The 16,562-nt window shown below is 41.7% G+C and overlaps 1 protein-coding gene across 1 annotated transcript; it reads left to right on the top strand.

Annotated features, from left to right (window-relative positions):
• Positions 1-305: 305 nt before the first annotated feature.
• On the top strand, positions 306-16,313 carry LOC134314929 (hyaluronan-binding protein 2-like). Its single transcript, XM_062995756.1, has 13 exons — positions 306-406; positions 544-649; positions 1,190-1,282; positions 2,064-2,171; positions 2,274-2,390; positions 5,051-5,161; positions 6,172-6,343; positions 8,279-8,376; positions 8,486-9,017; positions 12,225-12,367; positions 15,307-15,441; positions 15,867-16,012; positions 16,106-16,313. The coding sequence occupies exons 1-13, from the start codon at positions 347-349 to the stop codon at positions 16,271-16,273; spliced, it is 1,989 nt and encodes a 662-aa protein (XP_062851826.1). The 5' UTR covers positions 306-346; the 3' UTR covers positions 16,274-16,313.
• Positions 16,314-16,562: the final 249 nt, after the last annotated feature.

The raw sequence follows: 16,562 nt of genomic DNA on the forward strand, positions 1-16,562 counted from the left end.
ATAAATATTGTCAGATGGGCTTGGGGAATACATCAGGAAATTGTCATTCAAAACAGCTCACTTTTTCATCAAGATATGCAATCTTAAACTCTAAAAATAAGTTATTTACTAATTTAATGCAAAAATGCAGCTTAGTCCTCTGAGCCCAAGCTCATCTCAGATGGGTCAACAGGAAACGTGACAAAGGCTGTCAGGATTTAGAAAGGCTGGTATGATTGATTTTATCTTTATACTGTATATGCTGTTCATGTCCTCAAACCCACAGAGGCCACTGACCTTACGCTTACTAAGCAAGTGGACTACAGAGCATTGCTTTGTGATTTTGGCACTCAGTCCAGCTGTCACCATGAAGCTCAAACTGCTGCTGCTGCTCCTCTTTCTCTGTACCTTTATCATACCAGCAAAGGTAAGAACTGATCCATCAATGACAGTGGTGCTTAGGAGTTTTGGTTTAAATCATTTGGTTGGTCAAAAAAGTTTGAGAATCATTGCTTTATGGGTATTTAATCGCTCTTACTAAAGTTCTTGTTCTTATAAAAACAGTTAGGAAAACACGAGAAACATAATGGGCATGGCAAAAAGGACACAAAGGAGAAGCCAGAAGAAAAGCATGGCCATAAAGCTGGAAAACATCACAAAAGAGTTGAGGGTAAGTAACTTTTTAAGTGTACTGTAATGTGTAGTTTGTTACGGTATATATATATACAGTATATATAGAGTGGTGGGGCTTTTCCATTGAACAAATGTTTGTAAATGCTTTTATATTGCCTTAAGATAGATGTGCCTCAAGATGGGTTTGTTGTGTCTTGGATTATCATTGAATTATTGAACAGAACAAGATACTTAACAGGACAAACGTTATAATATGCTTCTGAGAAGTAATTGCTCTCTTGGTTACATAATTGACCAGATTACCAGTTTATTGGGTCATCCAGGTCAAGTTAAACAGTCTTGATTTACTTCAGTCCTGTAAAATTGGGGATACTGTAGATTAAATTAGCCAGTTATGAGATAAAGATAAAAATAGCAATTTTAAGGTCCTAGGACCTTACTGGACCACAACGAGAGCAATGATCAACTGGTGGAAACCTGTAACGGTGGGAATCTACACATTATTCGCACCCTGGTTAACCACAATCATAGTTCTAATTCTTGCAAGATTTAATTTTATACATCGTTGATTAAACAGAATTGCTGAAGGACTATGATGACCAAGATGACAGCCATGATGATGAAGATGAGGAAAGAGGAGAATGGCTGTTTGAGCTTCAAGATGTCAAAGGTACTATTCAGTGATTTCTCATGACAGTATGTTTTAAATTATATGCATTTAAATATAAATAATAAATAAGTAATAAAAAATAAAGAGATTTGTTAACATTCAAAAGGCCATTTATGACTTTTAGTGGGGTAAAATAGTGAGGTACAAATTCCATTAATCTATCATCATCATCATAAGATACACCGATCAGCCATAACATTAAAAACACCTCCTTGTTTCTGCACACATTGTCCATTTTATCAGCTACACTTACCATATAGAAGCACTTTGTACTTCTACAATTACTGACTGTGGTCCATCTGTTTCTCTGCATGCTTTGTTAGCCCCCTTTCATGCTGTTCTTTAATGGTCAGGACTCTCCCAGGACCACCACAGAGTAGGTATTATTTGGGTGGTGGATCATTCTCAGCACTGCAGTGACACAAACATGGTGGTGGTGTGTTAGTGTGTGTTGTGCTGGTATGAGTGGATCAGACACAGCAGCGCTGCTGGAGGTTTTAAATACTGTGTCCACTCACTGTCCACTCCATCAGAATAGAGGCAGTCGGTACTGCTCACGTGTCGGAGGGGGCGTGTGTCAGTGGAGGGTTGTATTGGTAAAGGTAAAGCGTAACACAATTAGGGTTATTGGATACGACCAGATTAGGAGAGAAATTTGGGGGGGTAAATCAGAGTAAGAGAGAAAAAAAAAATTTATTAAACATTATTAACGTGTTAGTTTACGAGTAAAAAAGACATCTTGTTTAATTTTTTGAATTATTTAATTTAAATGCAAATTCAGGAAACTGTAAACCAAACCCATGCCTCAATAAGGGATTATGTGAGGAGAAGCATGGGAAGTTCAAGTGTAGATGTCCCAAACCCTACAAAGGTCGTAGATGTGAGAAAGGTAAGAAACCAACTTACTTAAATGTCTTTCAAACAGAAAATAAAACAAAACAAAGGTTTTACAGTATTTACGCAATGAACTGTTCTATAATCTTAATTTTAGTTACACCGGTCTGCAAGCGGAACACATGTGGATATGGTCAGTGCGTTCTAACTTCGACTCCTCCTCACTACGAGTGCAAGTGTACAGCGCCCTTCAAACCTCCCCACTGCAAACTAAGTAAGTTTCATGCAGCACCCACAAGCAGGGGTTGGGGGACCGGGTTGCCAACCTGCATCCTGTAAAGAATCTCTGATGTGTGAATGTGTGCCCACATTTCTTTGCCTATTAAATTCAATTAATTTTGATAGTTATTACACTAACACAGAGTTGTACAGTACAACAAAACTCTGTCATGCTACTTCTCTAGTGCAATGATTTAAAAATAGGTTAACATAGCAGTGCAAAGACAATAATCAAAACACAAAACCAGATAATGGGAGAGCTAGCCCAGCTGCTGACGTCTCCAAGTATATTACGAGGGTTCTTGTAATTTGTTTTTGAAATTCTTTTGAAAGTGTGGAAAACTTTTTAATCACTTTTCTACATACAGTGGTACCTTGTAACTCAACGTCCCCTTAACTCAAAATCTTTGAAATTCAATGCCCTCCGTCGAGAAATTTGTAGCCTTAAACTCAACGTTTCCCTTAAACTCAACATGTTCAGTTTGTTTTTGTTTTGTTTTTTCAATTATTTACTTAACTTTAAATTAACACTGAACAGTCACATTGTTCAGCGCTTGGCTTGAGCAGTGAGGTGAAACGTCATCAAAGTGCACATATAAGACGAATCTGCATTTGTGTAAAATAACCCCTAAATTCACTCTCATTCAAGCTCCACATGTATCCGGGTTTAGCTGGATTTTCCTCCTGTTTCACTTTTAAACTTGTGTTACAGCTCGAGGTTCTAAGAAATTGTAAGAATCAGCTTTTTATTTCAGTGTTTTTATATATTATATTTCTGTTATTTTCAGTGTATAAGTGTCAAAACCCCATTATTTTACATTAGCCTAAAATATATGCAAGTCCACGGGACCATGGAACGCATTAACCGGTTTCCCATACATCCCTATGGGAAAAAATACCTTGAAACTCAACACATTTTAAACTCAATGCCAGTTCCGAACCTATTGACGTTGAGTGTCAAGGTACCACTGTAGCCACCTTCCGATGCATTTTTCCCAGTGTCGTACCAACTTTTTAATGCACTGCTTCTTTCACATCATCATCACATGAAAATCTTCTTCCCTTAAAGCTTCTTTGAGCGGTCCAAAAAGGTGGAAATCAGATGGCGCTACATCCGGACTATAAGCTCTCCCTCAGTCTCTCAGACCCATTACTTCTCCTCCCACCCTCACCGTTTCCACCAAAAATAAGTGTATTATTTCTATAGTTAGGTTTTTTGCTTTGCTTCCATTTGGATATACTTAATTAACCTGTGCACTCCTTCCTACATCACACGTGTCTCTTAAGCTCCTTGCCAAGGTACTCACGTATTACACTCCTGTGCCACTCTACTGGCTAATCTACTGGTTCATAACAACTGCTGTTTTCCCATCTTCCATGCATAATATTGAGAAAAGATTCATAGAATCTGGAAAAATAATTAGTCTGTGTAGGGGCCAAAACCACTCTTGAATGTGTGTGACATTTGAGACCTCAGACTGCATGAGAAACCGTCCTGCTACTGTGACAATTTTAGCCATATGGGCTCAGTAAACCACTGTCGCATCAACATAGTTTTGATTTGCTCTTATTTGGATATACTGTACTTAATTACCCTGTGCACTCCTTCAGACTTGGCTAATTGTGTATCTTAAGCCAAGGGACTCACGTATTACACTCCTGTGCCACTCAAGTCAGAAATGTACATACACTTGTAAGGAACTTGTACATCCTGCCCGTCTTAAAATTGTAATGATCTTAAAATGTATGTACGAGCCGCTCAGGTGGTGCAGCGGTAAAACACACGCTGTTCACCAGAGCTGAGATCTCGAATACATCATATCAAATCTCGGCTCTGACTTGCCGGCTGAGGCTGAGTGGCTACATGAACAACGATTGACCTGTTGTTCAGAAAAGGGGCGGGACTAAGCCGGTTGGGAACTCTTTCTCAGACTAGTGCGATTACGACCTTTGCTGGCTGGTTGGTGGCGACTGCACGGAGATGGGGAAGGAGTGCGGTAGAGGGTGTGGCCCTCAGTGCACAGCGCTGTACTGTACTGCACTGCACTCGTCAAGTGTAGGTGATAAGATGTTTGATTGCTGTGCACGTGTCGGAGGGGGCGTGAAGCAGCCTCGTCCTACCCAGTCAGGAGCAGGGACCAGCATTAGTGAGAGGATGATTGACGGGTAGAAATTGGATGCGCTAAAGTGGGAGAAAAAGGGGGAAAAAATTTATGTACTGGGCTATAAATATACATGGGAGACGGTTAATATGATGGTGTATAAGGTTCTCCACTGTCAATCAGCTTTGTATCATGGCCTCCTAATTCCTCATTGGTGGTTATGGTTGACTTTATCTGTCACGTCTTTGTGGAAAAAGTACATGGAACAGTGGTTTCTCTGCTAAGGTTGAAAAAGCAAAAAATAACCTTATACTAAGAAAAATCTCATCAGGATGGTTAGATGGAATGCCAGATCCACCAAAAATGGCTTTTTTTATCAATCAAAAGCTGCTGAAAAATCACCATGGGCTTAAGGGGTGAATTGTAAGGAAGGACCCCCTGCTTCACAATGCTTGGGCTTCTTTCTTGCAAAGAATATAAATCTTTTACCGAATGTTTAAGATGTCTGATTTTGTTTGATTGATTCTGATTGGTTATATTGTTCTTACTCCAGTTGCTCCATGTGAAGCCAATATATGTCTGAATGGAGGGACTTGTGTAAAAGATGGACAAGACTTTGACTGTGTCTGCAAAGCAGGTTTCACTGGCAAATTCTGTCATGTTGGTAAGCATGCATTCGATTTATCTTTCCTACGCTAATATCTGTACATATGATTTAATTTACATTCTTAATTTGAACCTGGGGGGCAGAGTGGTGCAGAAGGTAGCGTGGATGTATAGCAACAGGGTTTATGAGGACCTACACCGATCAACCATAACATTAAAACCACCTCCTTGTTTCTACACTCACTGTCCATTTTATAAGCTCCACTTATCATATAGAAGCACTTCGTTGTTCTACAATTACTGACTGTAGTCCATCTGTTTCTCTGCATGCTTTGTTACCCCCCTTTTATGCTGTTCTTCAATGGTCAGGACTCTCCCAGGACAACCACAGAGCAGGTATTATTTAGGTGGTGGATCATTCTCAGCACTGCAGTGACACTGACATGGTGCTGGTATGAGTGGATCAGACACAGCAGCGCTGCTGGAGTTTTTAAACACCTCACTGTCACTGCTGGACTGAGAAACCAAAAATGTAGGCAGCGTCCTGTGACCACTGATGAAGGTCTAGATGATGACCAACTCCAACAGCAGCAATAGATGAGCGATCGTCTCTGACTTCACATCTACAAGGTGGACCAACTAGGTAGGAGTGTGTAATAGAGTGGACAGTGAGTGGACGCAGTATTTAAAAACTCCAGCAGCGCTGCTGTTTCTGATCCACTCATACCAGCACAACACACACTAACACACCACCAGCATGTCAGTGTCACTGCAGTGCTGAGAATCATCCACCACCTAAATAATACCTGCTATGTAGTGGTCCTGGGAGAGTCCTGACCATTGAAGAGCAGCATGAAAGTGGGCTAACAAAGCATGTAGAGAAACAGATGGACTACAGCCAGTAATTGTAGAACTACAAAGTGCTTCTATATGGTCAGTGGAGCTGATAAAAAGGACAGTGAGCCCACAGTTAATAAAATAAATGAATGATGAAAAGAAAGACATTATGTAAACAATCAGCCAAGTTCTTAAGTACACGGATGTAATGCAACTTGTTTTGCTCCTCAGGTCCCGATGATTGCTATGAAGGAAACGGAGAGTCCTACCGAGGAAAGGTTTCAGAAACAGATGATGGAGATGACTGTCTGTTCTGGAATTCACACTTCATTCTGGGTCAGGGAATAAATCCCTTCACTACTTATGAGGACGCTCATGGCCTCGGTCGTCACAACTTCTGTAGGTATGGAGTTTATGCATACAGTCAATACTTACAGGATTTAAACAGACTGGGACCTTGTCCAATCAGACATTAATACTTTTATAAACAAACATTTTTGTCAATTTTTTACATCGAAGATGCAATTTGTTATAGGAAATCTTCTGCAGTTTTCATATTGTAAGATGCTGATGTCTTTTATTCCATACCTGACTGACTGGTGATCCCAGTTTTGTCACATCCCAGGTGCTCATTCTCATAGTTTGGTTAGTTCTTCTTAGTTGAATTAGATGTCAGGGATATAAAATATTTCATACAGGTTGGCAGCATAATGAGGACATTAAGTACTGATGCCATGTAAGTGATGAAATGAGTCGAGAACTGCTGACGTCTCACCATGTTGTTTTCGATGCAGCCCTAGCTCTGGTTGATGTCATATCTTTAATTTGTCTGCTCACTAATAAATGCAGACAGCTGTCAGCCTAGCTAATTCACAACCTAGGTAGAGCCTTTAGAAGCCACCTAAATTTAATGTATACATAAACACAAAAGACTATCACATTGTAAAGACTTAGCGGGGTTGTAACTGTCGCATTTTTCGTTTTAAAATTCTCCACACATTCTCTATTGGAGACAGGTCAGGAATGCAGGCGTACTGCAGGCGTACAGGACTGCAGGCGTACCCTCTTCTTCCACAGCCATGCCTTTGTAATGTGTGCAGCATGTGGTTTTGCATTGTCTTGTTGAATAATACATGGACGCCCCTGGAAAAGATGACGTCTTGAAGGCAGCATATGTTGCCCTAAGATCTCAATGTACTTTTATGCATTAATGCAGCCATCACAGAAGTGTTAATGACCTTTGCCAAGGGCACTGACACCGCCCTGTACCATGACAGACCCTGGCTTTTGGACTTGTTGCTGATAACAGTCTGGATGGTCCTTATTGTCTTTGGTCCGGAGCACACGGCTGACCACAATACACGTTTCCACTGTGTGATGGTCCATCCTAGATGCCTCAGAGCCCAGAGAAGTCGACGCCACTTCTGGACATGGTTAACATTAGGCTTTTTTGCACAGTAAAGTTTTAAGTGGCATTTGTGCATGTAACTCTGTATTGTAGTGCTTGACAAAGGTTTGCTAAAGTAATCCCTCACCCATGTGGTTATATCAGCTATTGTTAAGTGGTGGTTCTTGATGCAGTGCTGTCTGAGGGTTTGAAGATCACGAGTGTTCAGCTTAAGCTTGCGCAATTGGCCTTTATGTACTGAAATTACTCCCGATTCCTTGAATAGTTTAATGATATTATGCACTGTAGAGGAAGAAATATGCAAATCCCTTTCAATCTTTCTTTGAGGTTTACTTCAATCATTTTCTCACACATTTGTTGACAAACTGGAGATCCTCTGATCATCTTTGCTCATCATAGTCTCAGCCTTTCCTGGATGCTGCTTTTGTACCAAACCATGATTACAATCACCTGTTGACATCACCTGTTTGGAATCGCATCATTTAGTTTTTTCACCTCATTACTAGCCCTAAATTGGAACGTGTTGCAGGCCTGAAATGCAGGAATTGAGGTATATTAACAAACTAAATAAAGTTGAGCAGACAAAACATGAAATATCCTGCATTTAAACTGTCTGCAATCAAATAAAGTCAAAGTACATGTAAGGAAGACTGCATTTTTATTTTATTTGCTTTTTCCATACTGTCCCAACTTTTTATGATTTGGGGTTGTAAAACAAGACTTCATTATTTCTTGACATAAAATGCTTGGTGCTAGGTAAACTGGCTATTTTAAGTTGCCGCTGGTTGTAAATGATTAAATGATTGGACTCGGGTAGCGTTTCTGCCCTGCCTCCAGTGTTTCAGAGGTAGGTTCCAGAATCCTGAACAGGAGAATGGGTGAACAGGTATTTCCTTTGATCTAAACTTAATTTTGTTGGCTTAATTACAGAAATCCAGATGGTGAAAAGAAGCCATGGTGCTTCACAAAATCAGGAAAGAAACTAAGATGGGATTACTGTGATGTGAAAAAATGTGCCACCACCAATGGTAACTATATCTATCCATTCCGACCAGTAAGCTTCTAGCATCTAGTATTTAACAAATCCGTGATTTAAATGCACACAGACATCCACTGAATGTTTTTCTTTCTTGCTAGTAACAAGACCAACTTCAGGAAGTCATGTACCAGAAGCCCTCAAGCCATGCCCCACACCAGCAAGCCATGTCCCAGCAAGCCTCACACCAGAAAGTCATGTCCCAGCAGACCTCACACCAGAAAGTAATGTCCCAGCAAGCCCCACACCAGAAAGTCATGTCCCAGTAAGCCCCACACCAGAAAGTCATGTCCCAGTAAGCCCCACACCAGAAAGTCATGTCCCACTAATCCCCACACCAGCAAGCCATGTCCCACTAATCCCCACACCAGCAAGCCATGTCCCAGCACCACCAAAACCTGGAAGCCATGCCCCAGCAGTTGTAACAATGGATAGTCAGTTTGCGACCTGTGGCAAACCCCAACCGACGAAAGTGATGCACCGTATCTATGGAGGTCTGAAGACGCTTCCTGGTGCCCAGCCCTGGCAGGCTTCCGTGCAGGTTCGACCCACTGGCACGGGCCTGAGCTTCAAACATATCTGTGGAGGCATTCTGATTAAGTCATGCTGGGTGTTGACTGCAGGACATTGCATGTGAGTATAGTCTACACCAAGCTATACTTAATGATGTTGCACTGGGTTAGCAAACAATCAGTTCTACACAACATTGCTTAACCCAAATTGATTTGGGTTTGTGGCTTCTTTTCTCAGATTGAATTGGTTAATTTAGATTTGTTTGGTTGTTAATGCAGCTAACTTGAACGGGAAACAATCTGGACATTTTTATATAGAAGCACTTTGTAGTTCCACAATTACTGACTGTAGTCCATATGTTTCTCTGAATGCTTTGTTAGTCCCCTTTCATGCTGTTCTTCAATGGTCAGGACTCTCCCAGGACCACTACAGAGCAGATATTATTTAGGTGGTGGATCATTATCAGCACTGCAGTGACACTGACATGGTGGTGGTGTGTTAGTGGTGGTGTGCTGTGCTGGTATGAGTGTATCAGACACAGCAATGCTGCTGGAGTTTTTAAACACTTCACTGTCACTGCTGGACTGAGAACAGTCCACCAACCGAAAACATCCAGCCAACAGTGCCCTGTGGTCTAGATGATGACCAACTCAAACAGCAGCAGTAGATGAGCGAGGTGGACCAACTAGATAGGAGTGTCTAATAGAGTGGACAGTGAGTGGACACGGTATTTAAAAACTCCAGCAGCGCTGCTGTGTCTGATACACTCATACCAGCACAACACACACTAACACACCACCACCATGTCATTGTCACTGCAGTGCTGAGAATCATCCACCACCTAAATAATACCTGCTCTGTGGTGGTCCTGTAGGCCCTGACCATTGAAGAACAGGGTGAAAGCAGGCTAAACAAGTATGTAGAGAAACAGATGGACATCAGTCAATAATTGTAGAACTACAAATTGATTCTATATGGTAAGTGGAGCTGATAAAAGGAACACTGAGTGTGGAAAGAAGGAGGTGGTTTTAATGGTATGGCTGATCGGTGTATACGATGATTGACTCAAATAATAGCAGCTATGAAGCCCGAAGCTTATTATGCTTGTTAATAAAATAGGTCCAGTCTTGTTTAGGGTTCCCAGAAGGCTACACAGCCCTGCCAGCCCTGGCAACATTAGCTGTTATCTTTCACCTCAGACATTCAGATATTAAATCCAACATGGCTTATTGACTAATGAAAATTGAATCTTCAGGGTTGGTTTGTAACCTCCATAAGATTTGTACCATCTTCCAACTAATAAAAGCTGAAGCCCAGAAATGAAGCCATATATAACCAGAATAAGTAACTAAAAGTCATCTGACCTCTTTCTGCACCCATACAAAAGCAAACAGAATTCAGTAAACAGTGTACTGTAGCTGGACATTGGTCGCCTGGTAGTGAGGTTCACAGGGGACATGTGTGTATGCCCCCGATGCAATCGAGAATCCAAACATGTGAGTGTATACAGTGACTGCTGATAGAGGTTCAAAGGGTATGTTTATAAGCTCGACCTCACATTAATAATTCCCCAACTATTGATTCCTTCTGTAGACCAGTTAACAGGAGATGAGGTGGTTTTGTCCTGGAGTATACGGTGAGGAGCATCAGACGTTTTTAGATGATAATGTCTCCACTTTGTAGAATTTTAATGCTGAAAAACAGTGAAAGAAAGATATTCAATATTCAACCATTTGTGTTTTTGTTATTTACTACACTTATATAATTGTATTGGGCTGAGTTGTGCCTTGTCACTGAGGCACCTGCAAGAATTAAAAATGAACCCAACTTGCTGGCGCCTAGGTGGTGCAGCAGGATGTTCTGCTAGCACACCAGCGCTGAGATTCTGAACACCCTGGTTCTAATCTCAGCTCTGCTACCAATCGGCTGGGTGCCATCTAGTGGGCACAGACAAAAATTGGTCATGAAGACTGGACTAATTAAGTGGGGGAAGTGGAGGATCCACCAAGAAGAAAGGGTCGAGGAACGGTGCACGGGTCGCAGGGGGCATGGAGCAAGCAAATTCCCAGCAGTGGAAGACTAATTGGCTACACTAAATCGGGAGAAAATAGGAAAAAATGCATGAATAAATAGAATAAAATAACCCCAATTTGCAAGATACTTAACCAAATAAGAATGATAGTCTGGCTACAAAGCCATGCACAAAAAGCTGGCCAGAATAACAGACAGAGTGACAAATTATCCCATGAAGACACGAAATATTCTGCAAAAGCAGCCCACAAGGGAGAAAGTGGAAAGGATAGGAATAGCGCAGAAATGAAATCTGGTTTTGACAATATAGAAAGCTACTCCAGATGCCTGTGACTACAAAGTTCCAATCAAAAAAAGCAGTAAGTGAGGTGCGGCCTGAGGTCAGCGTAGATCCAATGATTCTGTAATCGTGCCTCCTTGCAATCTCAACAGAAGTTGGGCTTCATTCCTGTCGATTGCGAGCCACTCCTTCTTATTCAGCATCAGTACTTGACCTTACAAATGCTGTTTTAACTAAACAAGCAGAAATAGCTGCCAATAGAAGCAATTTCAAATTACAAAAATCTATGTAAAAAAAACTAATTGTCGAGTGTTCAAGTACTGTTAAATATAGAGTGTGAATATATACAGATCAGGCAGAATATTATGACCACCTTCCTAATATTGTGTTGGTCCCCCTTTTGCAGCCCCATACACAACAAACTGTGATGCACTGTGTATTCTGACACCTTTCTATCAGAACCAGCATTAACTTCTTCAGCAATTTGAGCTACAGTAGCTCGTCTGTTGGATCGGACCACACGGGCCAGCCTTCGCTCCCCACGTGCATCAATGAGCCTTGGCCGCCCATGACTCTGTCGCCGGTTTACCACTGTTCCTTCCTTGGACCACTTTTGATAGATACTGACCACTGCAGCCTGGGAACACCCCACAAGAGCTGCAGTTTTGGAGATGCTCTGACCCAGTCGTCTAGCCATGACAATTTGGCCCTTGTCAAACTCACTCAAACCCTTACGGTTGCCCAGGATAAAAGTCTTGGCAGTCTAAGTCTTGGCAGTAGCACCAGACAAGCCAGGGGTTCAACAGACATGATCAGCCCTGACTAAGGAAGGTGTGGCTGGCAGAAATGATTGGCTATGTCTGAGGAGAGGATAAACTAGTCTTGAAGATGGATTGGCGTCCTGTCTGGGGTGTGTTTTAGCCCTGCCCCCACTGATTCCAGGCAAACCAGACCCACAACAACAATGACCAAAATAAAACGATTCAATTAAACACTTAAACGTTGTGTTTTCACAGTGATAAGACAAAAGATTATCAAGTGGTTCTGGGAGGAACTGATTTATTGAAGTATGAGGAATCTGAGCAGGTGCTGGAGGTTGTGGAGCCCATCCTCCATGAACAATACAAAGAAACAAGAGATTCAGTCTACAATGATATCGGTGAGTACTGTTGTACTGTTTATAATGGACTGACAAAGACAGTAGTTGACAGTATATATACAGTGTATCACAAAAGTGAGTACACCCCTCACATTTCTGCAAATATTTCATTATATCTTTTCATGGGACAACACTATAGACATGAAACTTGGATATAAGTTAGAGTAGTCAGTGTACAGCTTGTATAGCAGTGTAGATTTACTGTCTTCTGAAAATAACTCAACACACAGCCATTAATGTCTAAATAGCTGGCAACATAAGTAAGTACACCCCACAGTGAACATGTCCAAATTGTGCCCAAAGTGTCAATATTTTGTGTGACCACCATTATTATCCAGCACTGCCTTAACCCTCCTGGGCATGGAATTCACCAGAGCTGCACAGGTTGCTACTGGAATCCTCTTCCACTCCTCCATGATGACATCACGGAGCTGGTGGATGTTAGACACCTTGAACTCCTCCACCTTCCACTTGAGGATGCGCCACAGGTGCTCAATTGGGTTTAGTCCATCACCTTTACCTTCAGCTTCCTCAGCAAGGCAGTTGTCATCTTGGAGGTTGTGTTTGGGGTCGCTATCCTGTTGGAAAACTGCCATGAGGCCCAGTTTTCGAAGGGAGGGGATCATACTCTGTTTCAGAATGTCACAGTACATGTTGGAATTCATGTTTCCCTCAATGAACTTCAGCTCCCCAATGCCAGCAACACTCATGCAGCCCAAGACCATGATGCTACCACCACCATGCTTGACTGTAGGCAAGATACAGTTGTCTTGGTACTTCTCACCAGGGCGCCGCCACACATGCTGGACACCATCTGAGCCAAACAAGTTTATCTTGGTCTCGTCAGACCACAGGGCATTCCAGTAATCCATGTTCTTGGACTGCTTGTCTTCAGCAAACTGTTTGTGGGCTTTCTTGTGCGTCAGCTTCCTTCTGGGATGACGACCATGCAGACCGAGTTGATGCAGTGTGCGGTGTATGGTCTGAGCACTGACAGGCTGACCTCCCACGTCTTCAACCTCTGCAGCAATGCTGGCAGCACTCATGTGTCTATTTTTTAAAGCCAACCTCTGGATATGACGCCGAACACGTGGACTCAACTTCTTTGGTCGACCCTGGCGAAGCCTGTTCCGAGTGGAACCTGTCCTGGAAAACCGCTGTATGACCTTGGCCACCATGCTGTAGCTCAGTTTCAGGGTGTTAGCAATCTTCTTATAGCCCAGGCCATCTTTGTGGAGAGCAACAATTCTATTTCTCACATCCTCAGAGAGTTCTTTGCCATGAGGTGCCATGTTGAATATCCAGTGGCCAGTATGAGAGAATTGTACCCAAAACACCAAATTTAACAGCCCTGCTCCCCATTTACACCTGGGACATTGACACATGACACCAGGGAGGGACAACGACACATTTGGGCACAATTTGTACATGTTCACTGTGGGGTGTACTCACTTATGTTGCCAGCTATTTAGACATTAATGGCTGTGTGTTGAGTTATTTTCAGAAGACAGTAAATCTACACTGCTATACAAGCTGTACACTGACTACTCTAACTTATATCCAAGTTTCATGTCTATAGTGTTGTCCCATGAAAAGATATAATGAAATATTTGCAGAAATGTGAGGGGTGTACTCACTTTTGTTATACACTGTATATATATATAAACGACCTCCTTGCTTCTCGACTCAATGTTCATTTTATCAGCACAACTTACCATATAGAAGCACTTTGTAGTCTACAATTACTGACTGTTCTTCAATGGTCAGGATCCCCACAGAGCAGGTATTATTTAGTGGTGGATCATTCTCAGCACTGCAGTGACACTGACATGGTGGTGGTGTGTTAGTGTGTGTTGTGCTGGTATGAGTGGATAAGAAACAGCAGCGCTGATTGAGTTTTTAAACACCTTACTGTTACTGCTGGACTGAAAATAGTCCACCAACCAAAAATATCCAGCCAACAGCGTCCAGTGGGCAGTGTCCTGTGACCACCTCAAACAGCAGCAAAAGATGAGCGGTCGTCTCTAACTTTATATCTTTAAGGTAGACCAACTAGGTAGGAGTGTCTAATAGAGTGGACAGTAAGTGGACACGGTATTTAAAAACTCCAGCAGCGCTGCTGTGTCTGATCCACTCATATATACATATATATATATAAATAAAATTCATATACATATACTGTATATATACATAAATCATAAATCACTGTCATTATTTTATTATCCACTTTCTCTGATAAAGCCAGAACAGGAGATTAATTAGAGCCTGCTAAGGAATCATAATGAGGAATCATTTGTAAGTGAATCAGGAGTGAATCCTTGTGATGATTTGACACCTTTGGAACAGTGACTGTTCTCTAATAGTGGACATTTTAATACACACCCATCATCACCAAGTTATAGTTCTAGGGTTTGAATCTCTGCAGTGCCACTAATCTAACCAGGCACACATTTAGCTGTGTCTGAGGGAGGAAAGGCTGAATGGGGTATAGCCTCCTTGCAACCGTAACAGTAGCTCCTACTGTCTGTTTGAGTGGTGGAAGAATACAAAGAGCAAAGCATTGTTGTTGTACATGCTGAGGCTGTTTGTTTGAATCTGCAGCTAGCAGCTTTACATCTGTGGGAAAGGTGACTATGCTAGCCTTGGCTCTCTTTGGTCAGTGTGGGTGTCATGTGACCTGAAGAGGTCACCAGAGTGCACAGGGAAATTGAGAATATACAAATTGGGAGTGCAGGTGAAAAGATGTAGTCGACTACTGCTCACGTGTCGCTTTTCTCAATCGGGGCGGGGGGCGGGTCAGCAGGGAGAAAATGCATTAAAAAAAATCAAATAAAATTCATACACTTGTGACATGCCACATGTATGCCATGGCAGTTTGTGTGTGTGTGTGTGTGTGTGTGTGTGTTTTCTTCTAAATGAATAATGAATCTTTTCTGCAGCTCTGCTCAGACTCAAAGCCAAAAATGGGAAGTGTGCAGAGGAAAGCCAGTTTGTAAAGACGGCCTGCCTACCACGTGAAACTTTTCCTGATGGGACCGAGTGTAGCATCTCTGGATGGGGAGCCACTCCACAGTGTAAGTGGAATATTTGTAACTTAAAACTGAATTTCATTAGATGACAAAGAGTATTATTTTGTGAGTGCTATTAAATTAGACACTGTATACCGTTCTGTATACACTGTATACAGTTCTGAACCCATTAATACAGTAATTACACACTTGTATCCTAGATTACGTAGTTTAATGTCTAAGCAAACCTATTATTTTCACGTGTTTACAACGTGCTAATCAGTGATGGGCTACTAGGTGTGTGTTGGCCTGGCTATCAAAAAGCAGTTGGCAGTTCCCATGCTCTGAACCAAACCTTGCTAGCCGAATTGGCTTCACTGCATACATTATTCTTTTTGTTCATATATAGAATCCTGTCCAGCCCAAGCAGTATTCCTGATTTTGTTATGAACTGTGTTTAAGCTTACTATAAACGCTTCTCTGCTTTCCAGCACAGCATGGTTCAAATCAGTTGCTGGACGCTGACGTGTTGCTGATTTCTCACAATGTTTGCTCCAGTGATAAAGTCTATGGAAAATTAATAGACAACACCATGTTCTGCGCTGGTCACCTTGAGGGAGGAGTCGACTCATGTCAGGTGAGGAATCGATTCTGTGCTGTTTAGGTTTAAACAAAAAAATTATAATAAAAAACAAGTGAATGAGAAGTAAAAGAAATCTCTTTGTTATAGGGCGACTCTGGAGGGCCCTTAACTTGCGTGAGGGACCAGGCCCATTACGTCTATGGCATTGTTAGCTGGGGAGACAGCTGTGGAGAAAAGAATAAACCCGGAGTATACACTCAGGTCACACACTTCCTAGACTGGATCAATGCAAAAACGTCCAGCAAGGCTCCTTAAATCCTCTTGCTGTTGGAATAAATCTGAAAGAGTTTGTTTATGAGTGTGTGATGCATTATTGGTATAAATATTACTACAAATTCCTGCACAAAAATTCCTCAGTACATTCAATCAAAATGGCAAATCGCAAGTGCTTGTGGATTGTTGCTGATTAAGTGTATAAAAAAAACAAATTAATAAAAAATAAAAAAATTAATAAAACACACTAAACTCAAATATCAAGTTATACTTATGACCAGGGGTGCCCACACTTTTGTATAGAGATAGAGAGACAGACTTTATTGTCATT

This window comes from Trichomycterus rosablanca, chromosome 5 (genome assembly GCF_030014385.1).
Source record: "Trichomycterus rosablanca isolate fTriRos1 chromosome 5, fTriRos1.hap1, whole genome shotgun sequence".
Classification (NCBI taxonomy): domain Eukaryota; kingdom Metazoa; phylum Chordata; class Actinopteri; order Siluriformes; family Trichomycteridae; genus Trichomycterus; species Trichomycterus rosablanca.

Coding starts and splice junctions, on each gene's coding strand:
- LOC134314929 (XM_062995756.1), top strand. CDS start 347: ATGAAGCTCAAACTGCTGCTGCTGCTCCTCTTTCTCTGTACCTTTATC. Junction 5,162..6,171: donor TGGCAAATTCTGTCATGTTG/GTAAGCATGCAT, acceptor TTTGCTCCTCAG/GTCCCGATGATTGCTATGAA. Junction 12,368..15,306: donor TTCAGTCTACAATGATATCG/GTGAGTACTGTT, acceptor TCTTTTCTGCAG/CTCTGCTCAGACTCAAAGCC.